Below are 22,468 nucleotides of genomic sequence, written 5' to 3' on the forward strand. Positions count from 1 at the left end.
CAGAAAGGGTGACCACAATTCCACAAGAGGCTCTTCATTTATTGGTGGCAAACTTAAGGGTATGTAATAGTTTAAAAAAAATGATTGATACCTCAAATTTGAGATAAAAATAGAAGTGAGTAATGAGAACTAGTGACATGACTTTAATTTGTTCCAATGATAAGAAAAATATGGTTTATAAATTAAAAAGCATTTTTCTACAAATTAATTTTAGCACATAAATAAAGATATTGGAAATATATGTAGTGAATGTTAGCACATAAATAAAGATCTTACCTATAGTTGTATTATTTATATGGGTGATATATGATAGATAAATAAACGAGAAATATGTAGGTGGAAAATAAAAATACGGTGGTGGTAGAAGTCATAAATTATATATAGAGCCATAGAGGACTAGCTAGCCAACATTTATGAACGGATAATTATTTGTTTACATCTCAAAAATGAGATGGAATGAGGTGGAGGAGGAGAGAGATAGGAAGAAATGAAAAAAGTAAGAGAGAGAAAATATAAGATGTGATAAGTGATAAGAGGAGAGAGATAAATATAAAAATAGGTGGAAATGAAGTGTATAAAAAAGAAGGTGTGTATATATCATTGTTGTTTATGAACAATACAAGCTAGCTAGAAGACCCAGCGAAGACTGCTAGCTACAGCCCTTATCTCACTTCCCCTTGGATTTTTGTCTGACGACAATCTTACACTAGACGTGTTGTTAACGTTTATTTTAACACTTTGTCAAAAAAAAAAAACATTTATTCTAACACCTTATTTTTAACATTTTTTTTTGTGATTGGTTAAAATTAATGAGTTCCACTAAATTAAAAAAAAAAACTCATTTTTAATGAATCTCACATATATTTCATTTAACCAAAGAAATTAAGGACGGTGAAAAGATATTGTTTGTATAGCATTTTTCATTTTTGTATATGATAATGCATGATAACTTGGAGTGGAATAATTTTTTAGATTAATTTCTATGCACCGACGGTGTAAAAAGTTTGACACCATCATTCAATCACAACCTTCCATTTCCTACTTTTAGATATTCTTAAATTCAAAATTAATTGTAATCTAACAAAATGAAGGATGTGATTAAATGATGGTGTAAAACTTATTTACACCGTCGGTGCATAGAAATTAATCTCATAATTTTTACCCGATTCTTGAAGGTGGTGAAAACATGGTTCCATATTTAGTGGCCCTCAACCATCTGACCCAACCATTTCAAGGCTCTATAATTTCCTGCCATGGCGGCTTCCAATTTATATATTTCACCTTCATCATTTGAGAAACCAATAAACTTGAAAAATTAAAATTAAGAAAGGTTTTTTTTTTTTAATTTACACATGTTATTCATGTCATCCAATAAATAACTTATAGGTTAAAAATATTTTTTTATTTAAAAAAAAAGCTAAGGATTTTTATCCATTTGAAAAGAGATTCTTGGATTTTGTAATATTCAAGGGATACTAATTACAATTTGTTGCAGTCATAAACCATTAGAATTATTTTTTCTCTAACTCTATTATTTTAGTAGTTTAAAACTGCCACAAATTAGATATATCGTTTGAATATCATGAGATTCAAATTTCCATGACCTCTTCCCTTATTTTTTTGTGAAAATTTAAAAATTTATAGCAAAATGTTTCCTTACATTACCCAATCAAGTTAATCATCATTTCTGACTTTCAGTACAAAAAAAAAGGAAAGTGGGTTAAATATATTGTTGGTCCTGCAAAGTTTCAATTTAGTCCTTATGATTAGGGAGTTGTTTATTTTCAGTCCTCATCTGAGCTAAGGTGAAATACTTGCGTGGCTGGTCATCGTTTATATGATATTATCCACATCATTTAATGAGGCTGAATTGGTTCTTATGTACTTTCAATTCAAAATTAAATATTATAACACATGTATAATTAAAAATTAATTATTTAAATATAAAAAATACCCCTATTTTTTCACTCCTCTCCACCTTCTTCTCTATAAAGAAAAAAACTTCTTCGATGGCCAAAATTTTCAGAGACATAATGATTTGAGAGTGTGAGCGTCTAAGTGGAGGGAGTATAAGACTTATAAGAATGATTGGATGGAGAAATTAATGACCGACACTAACCTATGAACTTAAAAGACGGGGTTTCGGATCCACTTCACATTAGTGTTTGCCAAAGTCGACTCTAAAGGGTGGTCGGCTCGAAACACACCGCTAATGAATGGCGGGCGGACGTTATGTCGGCGAGTAATATTGAGGTAAGAGGAACCATGAAGAAAATAAGTATGGCTTAATTACAACTTTGGTCCCCGACGTTTACCAATGCCACGATTTTGGTCCCCCACCTAATTTAATTACATGGATGGTCCCCGACGTTGTAGGCTGCGTGCAACGTTAGTCCTATCGTTTATTTCTTAATGGAGGAGGCTTACGTGGACGTCTAGTTGGAGAGAAAAATGAGATATGAGGAGAGAGGGGAGCAGTATCACGTGAACTCACGTGAATCTTATATGAACCCATTATACCAAAATCCGAAACCCTAGGGATCTAAATCGTGTTACCTTCTTCGTTCCAGGGAGGTCAGGAGTTTAGGTATAATGGGTTCAGATAAGGGTCACGTGATACTCACGTGCTTCCCTCTCTCCTCATACCTCCTTTCTCTCTCCAACTAGACGTCCACGTAAGCCTCATTCATTAAGAAATAAACGGTAGGACTAACGTTGCACACGGCCTTCAACGTCGGGGACCATTCATGTAATTAAATTAGGTGAGGACCAAAATCGTGGCATTGATAAACGTCGGGGACCAAAGTTACAATTAAGCCAATAAGTATCAATGTTATGAATGTATGGGTTAAGTACCTCTCCTTGTCTTGAGCTCAGACAAAAAATTGGTGTCGTCTAGCTAGAAAGCACCGGTGATAATTAGAAAGCAACAGGAGCCCGTGTTCAACTTTTTGAAGAAAGAAAAGTGGAGCCCCTCACTCTGAATTTACCTTTTTCTACCGCCTGCAAACAACATTACATGTCCTTTTCGGATCGAAGATGGAGAGTGTGTGTGTGGGGGTCGATTCGTTACTCAAGCAGAGCAAGCATCTGAAACTGCATTATTGGATCCAAAAAGAGAAGATACGTTGAACTGATTTAACAAGTTTTGGCCTATTATATAATGTGACTGACTACGTACCATCCACTATTAATTAATTAATTAATTAATTGCATGGTTAATTTTTGTATCTTTTGTTTTTTTGCTTCATTTGTAATTTTGTTCCTCCCAGTTTGCATTTTGATCCATCGCCAGCTAGCTCCAAACTCACCTGGGCTACTCACTGTCCTTAGTGCCTCTCCATTATCTAGCTAGCAGGACCAGGACCACTTTTATTCATTCATTGTTATCGTTTTTTACATTGGTCCCCAGTTGTACCAGGTGGTAATGTTTCCAAATCAGTTTATTTTGTTTGTTTTATATGATATACATGTAACCGGACTGATGTTTTGTTATAATTTGAATTTTCAAAGTGCATACAGTGGAGTTAACTCTGGATCAAACATCAAATTGTTTACCTCTAAGAGCAGAATTTCATCCAAAAAAGAGTGAAATAAGTGACGGATAACTTCTATCACAAAGTTTTAATTAAAAACGCCGTCACAAAGTACGTTGGTGACGGAATTCATGAGAAACTGTGGCAGAATGTCTCATCCGCTAAAAAATTGTGATGAAATTTACAGTTTGTAACAAATTAGTGAAAAACAATTATCCGTCACCAACAAACGATTAGATTGAAGTTTACTTTAAAAGAAAAATCAATCACTTAAGATTCTACCTAAGTCGAAGGAATGAAACGGAAAGGAATTAAGATGAAAAATGGAGGGAATGTGTGGTTTGAGTGTGTTCAGGCATGTGATGAACATATGCATTATTATTCCACTAGCTTTTGAATCCTACATTATCTTAATTTGGTGACGAACCTATTCTGTGTCCATTCCATTGATGATAATAGCAAAACAGAAAAGGAAACAAAATATCAACTTGTTTTGGGAACCACTCAAATTACTGAAGAATTTGATTCGCTAAAACATCGTCACTTCGTCAGTATTGAGATCATACTCTGACGTATAAACTGTACTATTATTATGTCACGGCAGGAGTGGGATTAATTAATCTATACATCTTTCCAACTTATTTATATCAAAATCCAACCTAATCCGTCTGATTCTGTAATTAAATTTAACAGTTGAAAAATGCACTGTAGATGAGCCCAACCGTGAAGAAAGGCCCAATCCCCCAAAAAAGAGAACAATATATTGGAAACCCAAAACAAAATAAACAAAAAGGGTGAGCACAAAAAGAAAAACAGATGGAAAGTTCCAAACCCATAAAAGCAAATATGATAAATCCAGAGTCTTTCCGGTCAAGGTTAACCATAAGTCTCCCACATATATTATCAGTATATTATTTCCCACATATATTATATATCAGGGATTCTATTTCCTTTTTTTTGTCAAATCATGTGTTATTCTGTCTATACATTGTTCTGTTGAATTCAGCTCAATGTAAAAATATACATACATTAAGGCGACCGAATAGAACTAAGCCCAGCCCAGTTATCTAGTTTAAAAACAACAACCAATACACACTTTTTCACCAAAAGAAAAGAACATTTTTGTATTGTTTACACATTACTTCTTCAACAACCATCATCACTAGCTTTAGACACATTTTCCCCTTATTTTTCTGGAGACTCAAAACCCAAATAAATAAAAAAGAGAGGAAGAATTTGCATGTCAAGGAGTGCCGACTTGCGGACCCCGGCCATTGTCAACCAATATAATATTATGATCCAAGTAGTTTAACACGCCTTGATTAATGGATTTATCTTAATAACTAAGTAATACATATATTGTATAGATATTTTTTTTTTTGACAATAATAAGCTACCTATACATAAATAATGCAACTATCTAGAGTTACAAATATAAAAAATAAATATTGGCATTATTACAACTAAGGAAAATTCTAAAAAGAGTCATTGTTGATGTCACATGAATTCATCTTGCACAACTGCAACTTCATCAATGTTATCAAAAATTCTATTTAAGAGTTCATCAATCTCATCCGGCTGCATTTCTTGGATGCTAGTTTGCTGCTGATCATGCTATGAAGGCATTGTTTGGGCTTCTTGAAGTGGAAGAGACTTGTTTTGATCAACTTCACCAATGTTATCAAAAATTCTATCCAAGAGTTCATCAATCTCATCCGGCTGCATTTCTTGGATGCTAGTTTGTTGTTGATCATGCGGTGAAGGCATTATTTGAGCTTCTTGAAGTGGAAGAGACTTGTTTGGATCAACTTCATCAATGTTATCAAAAATTATATCCAAGAGTTCGTCAATCTCATCTGATGGCATTTCTTGAATGTTAGTTTGCTGCTGATCATGCAGTGAAGGCATTATTTGAGCTTCTTGAAGTGGAAGAGACTTGTTTTGATCAACTTCATCAATGTTATCAAAGATTCTATCCAAGAGTTCATCAATCTCATCCGGTTGCAATTCTTGAATGCTAGTTTGTTGTTGATCATGCGATGAAGACATTATTTGAGCTTCTTGAAGTGGAAGAGACTTGTTTTGATCAACTTCATCAATGTTATCGAAAATTCTATCCAAGAGTTCATCAATCTCATTCGGCTGCAATTCTTGAATGCTAATTTGCTGCTGATCATGCGGTGAAGGGATTATTTGAGCTTCTTGAAGTGGAAGAGACTTGTTTTGATCATCTAATCTAGTGATAGTTTCAATGGTATTAAAAGTGGTAATATCATGGATACTAGCTCTCCTTTTCATATCATGGATATTACGATTTTGCCTTTTGAAGAACTTTTGAGCATGGCTTGCCACTTGCGTGGGAGTTTTTGTGAATACAAACTTGTGAGCAATATCTCTCCATCTCCCTTTGCCACATTTTAGAAGCCCCTCCAAAAAACGCCTGCAATTCAATATGAAAAAATCCATGTCAATTTTATGACTTAAAAAAGGTTGAATTTGCTTATAAAAATTAAGAGAGACCAAATTTACTGAATTTAATAAAAAGAGGGAAACGAAAAAGAAAAAAAAAACTATCTAGGGGATCAAAATAGTCCAAACTAATTAAGGGGGAAAAGGCAATTAAATCTACTTTAAAATTTAATTTACTATAACGGCCTTCAAATTGTAGTATGGCTAATAGGCTAGATTTACAAAACAGAATAGCATAATAGTCATCGGATAACAATACACTAAAAAAACAAGATTGGAAGAAAAGAACAGCAGATTCAGAAAAGCAAGCCTATATAGATATTGTTTTCATGGCTAAAGAATAAGGAGAAACAAGTGGATCCTTGCTAACTTCCTCAGCCATTTAGTTACTGATTGAAAGATTACAGATATTGTCAACACAGAAAATTACAAAGAGAAATAATAGAAGCCATAACACCCAAACCCATGGACGCAATTTGGAGGATAAGCCTATAGCTTTCTACGTACGTTAAGGGACTCGTTACTACCAGCAAGAATTTTCTTCTTGTTGTAACTCAAAAACAAACCATTAGAACAGTATTAAACTAATTTTTTTATAGGTAAATGTTAGTTGTTAATTATTAGTATATTAGTTAATTCGCCAGGATTTAAACTAGTTAATATATTGGTTATTTAATTTGAACCTCTTGTGCGATATATATAATCATTAATCATGAAATATAATCAAGATTCAATTTCAAGAATGTTCTTTAATTTCTTCTCTGAATCATTTAAGGGGAACGTGAAACTTTAAAAAAAAGTAAACATAATGAATAAAGATTATCATAAAGAAACTCACTTGTGTTCCTCTTCTGTCCAATGGGCTATTTTCTTCCTCTCATTCTTGGAAGTACTCTTGATAGGAATCCTCTTCTTGCTTCCTTCACCAACCATCTCCAACGTGAAAGAAGAGTCAAGGTTGTATCCCTCTTGAGCAAACCCATTTGAAATGAAACAAGGCATGTACGGAGCTTCAATTTCCATAGCTTAAACCTCGAGATTGCACTAGCTAGCTAGTACTCTAAAAGAGAATGAAAACGAGAAACTACAAAGGAAATAAGGAATGCACCGATGACAAACTAACTTATATAACTTTATATAACTTTGATATCTAGGGTACCGGTTTATTATAACAAACTAGTTTTGGTGTTCCTATAATATTTGACATGTGTCTTTGGAAATTTTAACTCATAATAAATATCAATATATATATTTTTGACTCAATATTTACTTAACCTATTTTAACTGACACTTAAATTTAGTGTATCTCTTAACAAATTATTTCTTTTGAGCTAGTTAATAGGCGTGATTTTTTTTGCTTCTTTTTTTAGCTTTACTTCTTTTTTATTCTGGATTGTTTCAATATAATCTATGGTTTATCAAAAAAAGACTATAAAGATTTTTTTATAGAAAATTTAAGATTAATTCCACTCTACCGTCTCAAATTAAATATCTATCTTAATTGGGAGGAAGGGTAGTTCACTTGGTGAGCTAAGAGAAATGAAGAGATTTACAGGGTGAAGGGGTCATGGCTCAAAACTTGGCGAAAGAACTAATTTACTAACCATTCCTATATTAAAAAAATATCTATCTTAATTACATTAGGATTAAAACAAAAGTGAAAAACGATTAACCAACCAACAATCAAACCCTATTGAAATATAAAAAGCAAATGTAGCAGATTAATATTCATTCCAGCTCACAAAAAGCAAATGCCAGTGTATCTTTGATGCGGATTTTTCTAACAAACTTATCATTTTTCTTTTGAAATACTCATAATCTTTTTTAAAACTAAAAATAAAAATAAAAATATAAGCTAAACATATCAAGTTTTAGACAAGTTTATCTATTAAACATTTTATTTATTTATTTATTTATTTAATTTACCTAATGTTATGAGGTTTTAATTATTAGTATTATCACATCCATTCGATCACATCTCTTTATGTTTCATTTTTTTTTGAAAAAAAGTTTTATTTTAAATATTTTTCAATTCAAATTAAATTGTAACATAACAAATTGATGGATTATCAATGCGTAAAACTCTTTTACACTTATAACTCTTTTTTTTTGAAAGATTATAACTCATCTTATTATAACTACTGATTTTTTGGGTTTGGGGTATTGTCAGTGGCGGATCCAGGACCCCCCGGCCAGGGGGGTCAAATTTTTCACATGAACACATCGATAAAAATATAATTAAAAGCAACTGTAATATGTTTATACATCAGAAATTATACAAATCATAGTTGTCCTCTACGCGATTTCATATTCTGAAATCGTTGAACAATAAGCTTGATCCACATTGCTCACTTGATGACCTTGCTCTCTTGATTAAAAATTTATCCATGACCTTCACAAGATAGAGTAGACTTAAATTAGATTCATACATGAAGTTATATACAAATCATTCATGACAAACTTGAGCAATTTGAAAACATTTTCATTCAAATTCCAATCTCAAACCAATTACTAAATCAAACCATTTAAATCAAACCAATTACTCTCATGTAAAATTGAAAATAACTGGAATGTTTTGTAAAATTAAAATCAAACCAATTACCCTCATGTAAATCAAACCAATTACTCTCAATTCTCAAACCAATTACTCCCATTTTAAGCAAACTAGTGTATCAGTGTATGTAAATTGTTTTTTTTTTTTGGATAAGCAAATTAGTATTAGAATAGAGTACTAGGGTACTCTAACCCAAAAAAGTACAAGAAATATTTACAAAAGATAGACAAGGAAAACCAACACTAGTAGACAAAAACCAGTGTTGGTATAGCACTCCAAACCCAGTGTCATTTACAGAACAAAGCAACACTGAAGGAAGTTCCCTGATACCTATTCCACCTTAACTCAAATGAGAAACTCATTGTCATTTAACTCATAGACTAACAACAAGAGACTTAGCTTTCTTCTAGCTGTTTGCTGTCAAAATGCAGCAATAAAGATCCCAAAACACAACCTGCAATCTCACGCTTTCTCCAATCAGACCAAGCACCATGGGCCATGAATCACAAGGCAAATAAATTGTAAAATACAATATCATCTAAATATCTAATCATCCCATTACCGAAAGCTCCTGGTAGTGCTCCTTTTGCACAATGACTAATTGTCTAATTCAACAACTGACAAATTGATTTAAGCAAATTCAACAATTGACAACATACTCTACTTTCAAACTCAGCAAAAGGGAAAGCAAATCAAAATAATAGCAGTTAGGGTTTTCAATTTGGGGTTTAGGTTTTCAATTTGGGGGTTTTCAATTCCAACCAACCTTCAAGCTTCAACAGAGAGAGAGAGTGGGTGGTGGCGTTGTGCAGTGTGCGCCGGCAGCCGGTGGTGGTGGCTGGTGGCGTGGTGTCACTGGTGTGTGTTGTGCTTGAGATTTGAGAAGTAGAACCAAAGACCAGAGAGTGACAGCGTGAGAGAGAGAAGGTAGTGAGCAGAGAAGGATTGTGGTGGGCTGGTGGCTGGTGGCCGGTGGCGTGGTGCGTCGGCTGGTGGTGGTGGACTGGATCGGTGGTGGTCAAGAGAAGGAGAAGAGGTGTGACCGTGTGAATCGACAGGAGGAGAAGATTCGTGAGTGTGGTGAGAGAGAGACCGAGAGTGAGAAGGAGTGCGTGCGTGAGAGAAGGAGTGAGGCTGGGACTTGGGTGCAATTTTTTAATTTCAGGGGGTTCAAAAAAAAATTACTATAGGGGGGTAGGTAGGAATTTTTTTTTTCAGGGGTTCAACTGAACCCCCTGAACTGCACGTGGGTCCGCCCCTGGGTATTGTAGATTGGCCGTTGTTGTTGTTCTTGGTTTTTTTAATAGGTAAATGTTAGTTTTTTTTTATAAGTCAAGCCTTGTATTTAAATAAAGCACAAGGGTGCTACCCAAATACAAATAGATAGAGTCTGGAAAAAAGAAATTCAAAACCAGAGAGTAAGTTAGTTGTTAGGAAAATGTTAGTTGTTAGTACCCTCCACCCTTCACCCTCAGGGTTCGAACCCTTCACCCTTCACCACACTCAACATTTATGTCCTTAGCTCTTACCACTTGAGCTAACCCTACCACTTGAGCTAACCCTTAGCAAATGATTTTGTTTAATTATTTATTTAGAGATTGATAAAAAATTGGATTTGGGGGTTGGAAGATGAAGATGGTGAGATGAAAATGGTGAAAATTTAGATGACGAAGACTGTGGGGGGATGAAAATGATGAAAATTGAGATGATGGAGATAAAAAAAAATTGGATTAGAGTTTGTGTAGGTTTAATTTTTTGTAAATTCTATGGTACCCTGGATTTTTTTTTTGGTGTGGTACCCGGATTAGATAATTTAATAGATTATTATCATATTATTCAAGGTAAATACTACATCTTTAGATTTTACTTCAATTGTCAATTGACTTTATCTCATGAAATTCATTTTTTAATGAAAAATGGACGAGTGGTGGAAACGAATGATGGTGTTGGAGATGCGCGTAAAATGATCATGTTTAATGGATGAATAAAGCTCATAAAACACAACTCGCATATCTCATGTCCCTAAGAATGAAACACTGCATTACTATGATATAACAAAATCAAAACTGTAATCGATATATGAGTCTTTATTATTGAACCAACTCATTTTAGGTACCACACCTTAATCTGGCTTAAGGTACTACAGCAAACACCTTAATTTTTTTATAATTATTTCAGGGTGTTTTATTTGATTTTTTTAATTAATGATGTGGCATCTTAATGGTGCAAATAGTAGAGCCACGTCATTAATGAAGGTCAGCTAAGTGTGACTTCCGTAACAATTGCAGATTAAATTGACGACATAGTCAAACTGTCACAAGCTAAAAATTTAATGACAAAAATCGCTCGTTTTAAACAGTATGGAGTTAAATCACACAAGTATTAGGTTCTTTATGGATTAGGGACCAAAAGTGCAATTAAACCTTTAAATTATGAGTTAGATTCTCTATTAGGGGCTCGCAGGTTGATATAATGTGTAGTTGAATTGATAAGACTTGTAAAAAAATTGTACCAAACAAATATGAAATTGATGAATTAACAAACATACCAAAATAAGATGAAATCGGAAAAATAGTTTGCAAATAGTGTCAAATGCATTTGCAGAGATACAACCGTTGACATATTGTATACCAAAAAAAAAGTCATGTTGATAAATGATGAGTGAATGTTTAGCCTGAAACATAAATCCAAAATAAGTCACGACAATTTGGAAACTTCCGTAATGATTGGGTATTTAATAATATACAGCCGCATCTATCCAAGCTTTGGGGATTCGTTGGTTCGATGGGGACAGAGCAACGATCGGAGACTTGGACAACATCCTCCCTATTACCAATGCCATGCATGAGGTGTTCTCTAGTAGCAGGGGCGACATGATGTTCTCTAACAGACTGAGTAGTGTCCTTCAGGCTAAGGTTGGCTGAAATTTAACCCTGACAGCTTGGTGCTAGCCGATCGACTTCATCACGAGTTGTGATATATTGGTGCATTGAGAGACTCTTATCACTGCGACACTCTCAATATCTTTTTTGCAGAATCATCAGTGGTGTTTGCGACGATGGATATCCCTTAGATGATCATTGAGAGTGATTTGTCTAAGGTAATCAAGACTATTCTCTCGTGCCCAAATAGATCGCATCGATCCTATGCCGACGTCATGAGGCCTATTATTCTCTAGAAGAGCATTGCCCATGATCACGTTTGGTTCACTCATAGTCATAAGAAGTTTAATTCGTTAGCGGATTATTTACCCATATTGGGCACAATTTCCCTTTTTGTTTTCATATGATTAAAGTCCCTTATGAGCGCAGTTGTCTAATATTTATCAAGATTTAGCGGAAGGCTACGCCCTCTTCTTCATGTTTAGATATGGGTTAGCTTTTGTTTTGCTCCGGGGCCAAACACTCATTTTAACAAAACAAAAAGGAAAACTGATTTGTGTGATCCAGGCCAGGGTGCAAATTTCCACACAGTGAGTGCACAACTGAGCCATTCTCGTTCTGTCAGAAATTCCACATTCGTGCGACATTAATTGAGTGGGGAGTTATCTCCTCATGTTTCACTCTTTTCATATTCTTTCTGTTCACAGATATCCTCATGCCACACCAAAGATTTGCTTTTCCTTTTCTCGAAACCCACACACACTCACTGATCACCGGCAATTCATACATATATTCTGGTCACTTCATCGATCACTTGCCAGAACACCACTTGTTAATCAATAATTAAGCTTACGTGTATTTGATTCCAATTTAATTAATTTATACAATTTTCTGATCAATTTCAAATAAAATTTTCACAATAATATGTAATAGTTAATTTCAAAATAAAATAAAATGTAATAGTTGTTATATTTCTATCAACAAAACCATTGGTGTTTAATTTATGTATGTTCGTGTCAAGTAAGCTTACTCCAATAATATTTTACAATCCTAAGTCATTCATACCAAACCAAATTAAACCATCACAAACGTCCATGTATATACATAGTCCTGCCAAAAGAAAAAAGACGAAGAAATAGAAACACTGCTTGATCACGCGGACAGTGGGTTAGTTATTGATCATGATCAGGGAAACGATGCATGTCACATTTGCTATTTGATATCATTAATTAGCTCAGAGGATTAAATAAGATTGTTAGATTGACACTCACATAGCCCATGTTTGAATTCAAGTTCAGAAATTTCAGAATCAATATTTCTACTATCCAATGACTAAATTCTACCGGAATCAATTCTTCAACTAATTAACATGAAAATATATCGTGTATACAAACATGTAAAAGAGATGCAAGGAACATGATGAAAGGGCTAATATGACAAATTAATTGGGACTGTAAAGAGAAATTTGAACCCAAGCACTAATATGACAAATTAATTGGGACTGTAAAGAGAAATTTGGATTATCTTCAGTCAGCCACATGCCCATTCCATCAACTTTTTCAATAGAGCCATCAGTGTATCGCTTTATGCATGCATCTAGCATGACTTGCTTCAATTTTCGTCTAAATCACAATTTCACTTTACTTGTAGACTAAACAAATGATGATATATACTTTGCTTTTAGCATCATGGTGAGTAAAAAGGCAGGCAGAGAATTAACAACCAAAAACTTCACCTGATCATATAACTGTATTATATGTAATTAACAAAGTTTAGAAACGAAACAACCAACCTAACCCAACCCCTGCAGAAATTCTCTATCATATCTGTGCAATTTGATGCTACTGACAACACAAAATTCTCTAGGGTCCAAAGTTTGCTATATATTCTACAACTGACACTTCAAAGACAAATAAAACATAAGAAAGCTGAAACAAGACAAACTAATTGCTGATAAACATGTCCGGATTTTCAGGTGCAACAGCTCAGCTCAGTTCAAAGGAGGAGGTGGAGGAGGAGCATCATACCCTGGCACCACATCAGGCCACTCATCTGGAACAACAGAGAAAGAACCACCACCAATACCAGCGCCACCACCACCAGCAACAGATGAGTTTCCAGCACCAACATTGGGAGTGAAAGTGCTCCACATAGCTGCATCAGAAGAAGCCCTGCTACCTGCATTATTCATGAAGCTCAAGTTCTGAGGCTGGTGAGACCAGCCATGGTGAGAAGCAGAGGTAACATTAGCCATGGTGGATTGAACCAAACCTTGTTGAGAGTTAAACAGAGTCGACGCCGCCACGCCACTTCCTCCGGTAACAGGTGGATAGAACAGCGACGGATGAAAGTAGCTCTGGCTTTGAAAGCCAAGAGGAGGAGCAGCAACATCAAAACCTGAGAGAAGACCCACATAAGAATGCACAGCATCACCCCCAACATTCACAGACTGATCAAAAGGGAGTGACGGGTTCAGAGCAGCCAAATATCCACCGCCACCTCCACCAACACCACCTTGATAAAACGGAGCCACCACCGGAGCTACAGCTGCAGAAGGCTCCTTAGCCACCACCGGCTGCTGTGTTTGGACCACCACCTCCTGTGGTGGCTGCTGAGGCAGGGGACGGGGACGGGAAGCATTCCCGGCAACAGCGCCGGCGGTGGAAGAGTTTCTAGCGCGCTTAGCTTTACGGGAACCACCGCCAACAGGAACGTTCCTGAGGGCCCCACCTTGGGTCCAGTACCTTCTGCATGTCTTGCAAAAGTAACGAGGCTGTGTCAAGCTGTAGTTGTTGTAGTAACAGAACTTTGTGTTCATGGAGTCACAGCGAGGACACTTCTGTGGTTGCCGGGCCTGGGCTTGGGCTTGGGCTTGGGCCAGAGCCTCACCTTGTTGCAGCACTCTCCTTTCACCTCTTCTTCCATCTCCTTGACCTTGCTCCATCTCTTTGATCTTCTTCTCACCTTTGATTGAGTATGAGTGTGGGTGTTCAGAATAAGAGAGTTGGTGGGTTTGTATTTATACAAGAAAGTAGCTCTATAGAGTGTTGGTGCTTGCTTCTTTGATTTGTCAGGACATGCAGGAATTAAGGAAGAGGGGGTTTCAGCTCTACGTGTCCTCTCAGAATCTCCAATGAGCAAAACCACGGCGATGATCCTTCCTTCCTTCCTACCTACCCACAATTCTACAAAAACAAAAACAACTGTGGTAATTCAATTTCAATTTTAGTCAAAAAGTTTGGGAGAATATCTACATATATCTTTGTAATTGGTAATGAATTTAATGAAGGTTGCTTTAAATCTCAAATGTATACTCACAATCTTGACTATAATTAAGTTTCTATTGACTCAAATATTGTTTAGCTTGTGAAAAGATGAGGAAATGTGAAATCTTGGGTGATTCTGGGAGGATAATATATAAGATATATACTTGCTGGGCAATGGTATTAGTAGTATGGTCAAAATGAGGATGGAAAGTGGAGAACTGAAAAATCTCTTGGGATTTTTTAGTTTTGATTTGAGGGTGCCTCTTAAGGAAAGAAATTAATGAGCTATAGGAACAAATTAAATTAATTAATACCATTCAAACTTGATTTTTTACATAGATATTTATATACTGATCCTTCCCTATAGGTTATTTATTCAGTTCAGAGTTCAGACTCAGAAAAAAGATACAACCAATAGAAGAGATAAGCACGGATGAAGAACATGGCAAGATTACAGAGTGAAGGAGAAGGACCACAACAAAGAGAGAAGTTGGGGGTGGCAGTGATGGTGGCTGTGTCGGAGTTGCGATCAATTCTCTCTCTTACTTTTTCGTCTCTCTTATTCCTTTCATCCCTCACCACTGCAACAGTTTTTCAGTCTTCATTTCATTAAATTTTTAATAAAATAATATAAACTTTGTTGTTTCAGTTTTATGAGTTTAATTTCTTTAGCCATCAAACGAATGAGCAGTCAAGATAATAATATAAAATATAAAAATACTATTTTCTACAATTATTCACTATTTGATTAGTATTTATGACATCATTTCGTTCTTTTTTGGTCCCCTTTCACACCCACATACTGACCATTTCTGTGAACAAGTCATAGATATTTGGTTGATATCAGAATTGATTTTCGGTCGTAAAGGTCAAGAATTTTACATTCCAAATTAATGTTCTGGCAAACCTTTTTTTACCTTTGGCGATAATTAATTTACAATATTTTAATATAAACTATACTGAATATTCATTTTGACCTCTTAAAGATTAAGAATCAATCAATTTAGTCATTCAACTATATAAATATATAGTAAAAGTACTCATTTAATTATAAGTGCCCACCATGTTCACTTTACCAAAATGTTGCTTTTTTTTTATAATAACCAAAATGTTACTTTAGATGGTTATGTTTTTTTTAATAAGTCAATACAAGAAGGAAGAAATGAGAAAAGAGAAAGAACAAAGAATAAAAAAAATACAAAGCATCAACAAAGATCTCCTACTGGAAAATAACCCTCCACCCACCACCTCCTTTGGAGAAAGATTAAGGAAAACATGTCTCATTAAAACCTAACTAGGAAAAACCTCCTTAGTAAAACTTTAGATGCTTATCTAGTTATGTTTGGATATCTATTCATATCATTGCAAACACACATTATCATCCATTTTATGAGAAATGGTTTACAGAACTATTATAATCATCAGGGATGAGATTTAGATCTTGTCTTCTCGAATGATGTTTTGTTTTCTGCTTCAATTAAAAAATGTTATGTCAATTAAATATATATATATATATATAATATTATGATATTTATATATAACTATACATTTGTATTTTTAATTAATATTACACAATGATATTAGTGAGATCGAAAATAAGACATCATTTGAAGACAAAAGATTTTGATCCATTTAGATGAAAGTTCATTCATATTGCTTAAAACTAATATTCAAACATATATAAATGTTAAGTGCATAGTGTGCATCTAGTGTGGCAATAATGCATCCTTCCCTTTCTCACCCTCTCCTCTACTCTGCCCCTCCCCCTTTATTCCCCTTGCACCTCCACCTCCACTTCCACCACTCCCCCGTCCCCCTTGTACAACACCACGCTCACCTTTGTCACTCTTCTTCTCACCCGCCCCACCTCATTCCCAACCCTACTCCACCAATATTATCTTTCTCTGCCATACCTTTTTCCTCTCCTTGCCAACTCCACGCTTACCCTTCAGTCATTGTCTCCAATACCAATGGTTGACCTCCTTACACCCCTATCATTTTCCTTATCACATCTTCAACACCATTTGTCCCTTAACTCCTTCACTTTCCTATCTCACTCCATATGTGATGTGGATTAGAAATCAAAATGAATGATTTTGAAAACCTTCAGTCTGCTTCACCACATTCTCTTTTGTTCTCCTTTTTCCCCTACACGGTCTCTTTCCCCTCCTTTGCTCCAACCATCTCATCCTTATCCTCCACCATTTCCCCTTCTCAATCTTTCCCTCTTCACAACTCACCTTTTTCCCAAAGTTACCTAGATCTTTTCTCATCTCCTTTGCCATTACTCCACCCCCTTCCCTCTGACGTCCCTCCTGCCTCTCCTACACCACTGTCCTCACATCCTTCACTTCCCGTTCTCCCCCAAGCTATCCACATCCTCCCATTCACTCTCTCATTCCCTCTTCCTAACTCTTTCCTTTCCCTCATAGGCTCCACATCCACCCTTGTCTAATTTTTCTCCCCCACTAACGCCACACCTCTTTCACATTCACCTTAATGCACCCTTCTTTCATCTGTTTCCCCCACCAACATTACATCTCTTTCACCTTGACCTTGATGCACCCTCATTTATTCCCTTTATCACCCCCTTCAACACTCCCTGCATTCCTCACCTCTTACCCTTTTCCTATCTCCACCACCTATATCCCCTTCTCCTGTCTTCGAGTTCTCCCACTCACACTTATTTCCCCTCATTCATCCTACCTCCACCCATCACTCATATTCCCCCTCACCTCATTACAACATCATCTCTTCCTATGATGCCATATTCAATGCCACCCTCATATCCTTCACTTTCCCCTCTCGTCCACCTCACCCCATATTCTATGTGTCCCCCGAACCCTGCCGCCTTCCCCTCCCTCACCCACCCTTGACCCTTGTCGTTTCCCCTTCACTCATTCATCTCTCGCACCAATGTGTCCCACCTTTTATCGCTTTCGCCTCCCCCAACTTACATTTTTCTCATGCCTCCTCCTCATCCTCCTCAACCTATACCTCCTTCCCCTCCATCATTTCCTTTTGCCATCTCCCATTTTCTCCTTACATCTTCCTCCACTACCCCCACCTCTCCAAAATTCCAAACATAAATAAAATACAATCTTTTTTTCCACTTTTTTTCATTTCCTCATTCTGTGCAACCTCTTCCCTTCCCTTATCACCTTTTCTAATTTCAATTCTAGTTTTGAAGCCTACCCATGCAATGAGAGAAATGAGAGAAATACCATTAGTTTACCTGCCTCCTCCAACTTTTCCTCTGTGAGATCCGGTGCCACTTTCAAGGTCTTCAGATGCGATGAACTTGCCAGAGCTCGACCTGATCTTCGAGAATCTTCCTTATTGTTGGAAAACTCTTTAATTGGAGGTACCTCTTTGTGGATTTTGATAGAATCGAGTGGGTCAAAATCAAATTGTGGGTTGAATCCAGATCTATGGAAAACCCTTTTTGCTCCGCTGAGGTCTTAGGGGAAGCTTATAGAACATGTTTTGCTATGGATGGAGTAATGAAAAGAACCAAAGTTTTGAGGTTGATCTTGATGATAAACATGTAGTGACAAGTGTGTTGTCGATTCTGAGAATTAGGTTGCTTAGGATAAGAGTGAGATGAAACAAACTATTGATCAAATTAGGGTTTAAAGGTGGAGTGAATGACACAATGAGTTGAATTTTTGGAAGGAAATGAGGGTTGGAGAAGGATAGATGTGGTGAGGAAGGAATGAGGGTTGTGAGGGTGGATGAGGAGTAGGATAGACAAGAATGAGTGATGGAGAAGATGGAGGAATAGGGTGAGGGATTAGAGAAGGGAATGAGGTAGGGTGAAGGAGGAAGATCAATAACGTACAATTCGGTTCAACTTCCAAGGAAGGAGTATGGAGGGTCATGAGGTGAGATGAAGGCTTGGAGAGAGCAAAAGGGAAGCGAGGAGCGTGGGGCTACAAAAAATAAAAGTTTGATTTATTTATTTTCCACGTATGATGTACATTAAGAACTTACATGTCACACAAAAATATTTAGTAATGTTTGGCAACAAAGTAAACGTGACGAACACGCAAGAACCATTTTGTTTATTTTTATATTAAGTACCGATATAATTAACACATAATACTTTTCAATGACCAGAGTGACTATTAAGTCTTTGTATTATGAAGCTCTATATTTACACTCTTCAAATTAGTTTTTCCAATCATAACTATTTTATATGTATTTTCTACCACTTTTATTCTGATTATTATAATAACACAACGCAAAATAATTATTCTTTTTAATAACTAGTTTGAGTTGGGAACATTTACATTATAATGTAGCTAACTCTTTATTGGTGATTTTATTAGAGTTTAGTTATTATCCATTAACAGTATAAAAAAGTTCTACACAATCATTTAAATAGAATTCATCAATTTGCAGAGTCATAGTTAAATTTGAATTTTAAAATAGTTAAAATGAAAAATAAAGATATGTGATTGGATGAGGGTATAAAACTCTTTACACAATCAGGTCGTATAAATTAAATCCATTTTATTATTGTTTTTCACACATTAAATAATAATAAAATAATAATTTTTTATTTTATCTATTTATAATCTTATATAGACATCTAATTCTAATAGAAATCGTATATTTCCAATCTGAGAAGATTTGATTGCACAAAATCCTCAAAGAATTATCATATATCATATCATTTATTAGCCATCCCAATTAGAGGATATTTGATTGCATCAAATCCTCACTCAAAATCATCATATATCATCTCATTTATTTTTTAACTAATTAGTCATGGATTTTCTTACCTAAAATAAAGCGAGCTAGCCAAGAAAAAAAAAATTCTAATCCAATTATAAATTTTACTCTTCTTAATAAATTTTTTATAGGATATGAATTTAACGAATTGACCAGTAAATCATGTGATGTTACTATGACAATTATGTATACCAAATTTCGTTTAAATTAAAAATTTGTAGGCATGTAATCATCCGATATTTACTAGTATTTCCAAATATATTATCATCAAATTCTAATTATTATAGAACTTGAGGAAAATTTGTATACTTGATCTATTCATTTAAAAGTGTTTTTTTTTTCTAGTTTCGACCAGAGTGTGATGTGTGACGCCCGGGACCGACGAGGGCGGGGAGTGATCGCCGGTGCAGTGAGGCACGGACAAGGAGCGGCTCCTGACAGACTTCTAGGCGGAGGGGCACATGAATGAACCGATCTCACACTCGAACAAGAGGTATTCCGAGACTGTATAGGGATGGACTATACAGTTGAGGAGGGCATAAATGATTTGATTGGTACTACTCATAACAACAAGTTGCAACTTCTTTCGGGAACCCAACTGATAAGAACTCCATGGTTAAGTGTGCTTGCCTTGGAGCAATATCGTGATGGGTGACCTCCTGGGAAGTTTTCCCGGGAAGCGCGCGAGTGAGGACAAAGTGCACTGAAAAGACTCGTGTTGTTACCGTGAGGCCAGTCGTCAAGTCAGGATGTTACAAGTGGTATCAGAGCCGACCTCTCCCAGTACGGTGTGGTTCGGGGACGAACCAAGCGGAAGCTGGTGGGCCTGTGACGCCCGGGGCCCGACGAGGGCGGGGAGTGATCGCCGGTGCAGTGAGGCACGGACAAGGAGCGGCTCCTGGCAGGCTTCTAGGCGGAGGGGCACATGAATGAACCGATCTCACACCCGAACAAGAGGTATTCCGAGACTGTATAGGGATGGACTATACAGTTGAGGAGGGCATAAATGATTTGATTGGTACTACTCATAATAACAAGTTGCAACTTCTTTCGGGAACCCAACTGATAAGAACTCCATGGTTAAGTGTGCTTGCCTTGGAGCAATATCGTGATGGGTGACCTCCTGGGAAGTTTTCCCGGGAAGCGCGCGAGTGAGGACAAAGTGCGCTGAAAAGACTCGTTGTTACCGTGAGGCCAGTCGTCAAGTCAGGATGTTACATGATGGAGATTAAAGGTCTCCCTAGGAGAGTGGGGCTTCTAGAAATTGAATGTTCGACCTAAAAGTTTAAACAAACATTTTTTTATCATTATGACCAGCACGCGTTGTATATTTACTTAAAATTAAGGTTTAATTTGATGGTTTGATTTGCCAATCTCATATTCTTAGTTAGAACTTATAAGTTATGTAATACTTATAGGGCAACTTTTTTTTTTAAAGTACTTATTGAGCAACTTGGTTCCTCCTTTTTTGTTTTAAACGGTTTATAAGGGTTGTGCTAAAAATAATTATTTATTTCTACATTATAAAGATAATTTGCGCTCTCTAATAATTGCCTAAATCACTTAAATTGAGACGTGTATGTACTACTGTCTAGGGGTGTACAAGACCCGGCCCTACCCGCCAACCCCTCCCGGCCCAAGCCTTTAGGGCCGGGTTGAACCAGGCCCGATCATTAAAAGAGACCGGATTTGTGTTGATCTTTGAGTTACCCGACTTCGGGTAGGGTCGTGTCCGGGTTGACACTCGGGTCACCCGGCCCGTCCCACATATATATTTTATAAAATTTTAATTTGTTATAATGATTAAAATGTGATACATGGTGCTCAAATTTATCTTACCATGTAGATGAGATTAAAATGTCTAACATCTACCTTATGAATTAAATAAAAATTTGTCAAACTATGCATACTTTCATGTTCTAACAAGAGAAAATCATGTGTGTATTATACATATGTGAGACAGGTGAAGAAATGATCAAACAAAATGTAAACCTCAAGTGCAATAGATTATGAAAGAATTGGATCCTTTCAAGTTATTTCTTCCAAAAAAATAGTTCTAACTTATAACTCTTTTAGAATGTTATTATCTTTAATTTTTACAATTAGTATCAAATAGTCTTAAATTTATTGTCCCTCGGGCCAACCCGGTCCCGTCCTACATAGACACGTCCTAAATTTGACCCGCATAATGTCGGGTTGCTGCGGGTCTAGAAACGGGTTAGGGTCTATGAATTGACCCGATCAATATTTAGGGTCAGATTAAGGTTAACCAAAACCTGTCCCAACTCATCCCTTGTACACCCCTACTACTGTCTACTAGTTTTCAATATATCACACAACATTAACAGGGCAAATAAACGACGGCACGTGCCCAAGTGGCTTGATGATGCAATAAAGGGAGATGGTGGTGACGTTCGATGAAAATATAGGTTACAACTGCTCCATTATTACTTCAGTCAGGTTATATTCAGTTCCAATGGATCACACGTAAGTTTTGTCAGCTGTGATAGATATATCAATTTCTTTTATGCATTCACATTCGAAAAAAATTCACAATTTTAAACAAATAATTAAGTACATGTCATGAATCATTTTATATTTATTACTTTATAAGTTATAACACAGCATTACGCAAGAGCCTAGTTTTGTTCATTTGGAATTAAAAAAAATACACAACTCACATTTCTAATTCAACTTTTTATTATAAAAATACCGAACTCGAATACGTTTGATTATAAAAACTCTAACATCATATCAACAACTAGCAGCCACCCTTAAAAGAGTGCACAATAGCTCACTAATCCAATCCTCTTGCGCTCCAGCACTCTTACGTTGGAGATAAACGGGCTAAGTGAACTGCTAAAACTGTGAATGTAAAAATAAACTGGTAGGAGAGCATTTTGCTCTAGAGAGAAGTACCCGCGCGAGCAGTGATGGACGAAACTTATTAGACGAAACTTAACACCATATTAACAACCAATTATTTCAAAATTACGGACAACCAATTATTTCAAAATTAAAAGC

General features: G+C 36.0%; 1 protein-coding gene across 1 annotated transcript; it reads right to left on the reverse strand.

Annotated features, from left to right (window-relative positions):
• Positions 1 to 13,410: 13,410 nt before the first annotated feature.
• Positions 13,411 to 14,311, reverse strand: LOC130723779 (dof zinc finger protein 2-like). The gene has a single exon (XM_057574906.1). The coding sequence runs from the start codon at positions 14,257 to 14,259 to the stop codon at positions 13,432 to 13,434; it is 828 nt and encodes a 275-aa protein (XP_057430889.1). The 5' UTR covers positions 14,260 to 14,311; the 3' UTR covers positions 13,411 to 13,431.
• Positions 14,312 to 22,468: the final 8,157 nt, after the last annotated feature.

The sequence above is a fragment of the Lotus japonicus genome, chromosome 6, assembly GCF_012489685.1.
Source record: "Lotus japonicus ecotype B-129 chromosome 6, LjGifu_v1.2".
NCBI lineage: Eukaryota > Viridiplantae > Streptophyta > Magnoliopsida > Fabales > Fabaceae > Lotus > Lotus japonicus.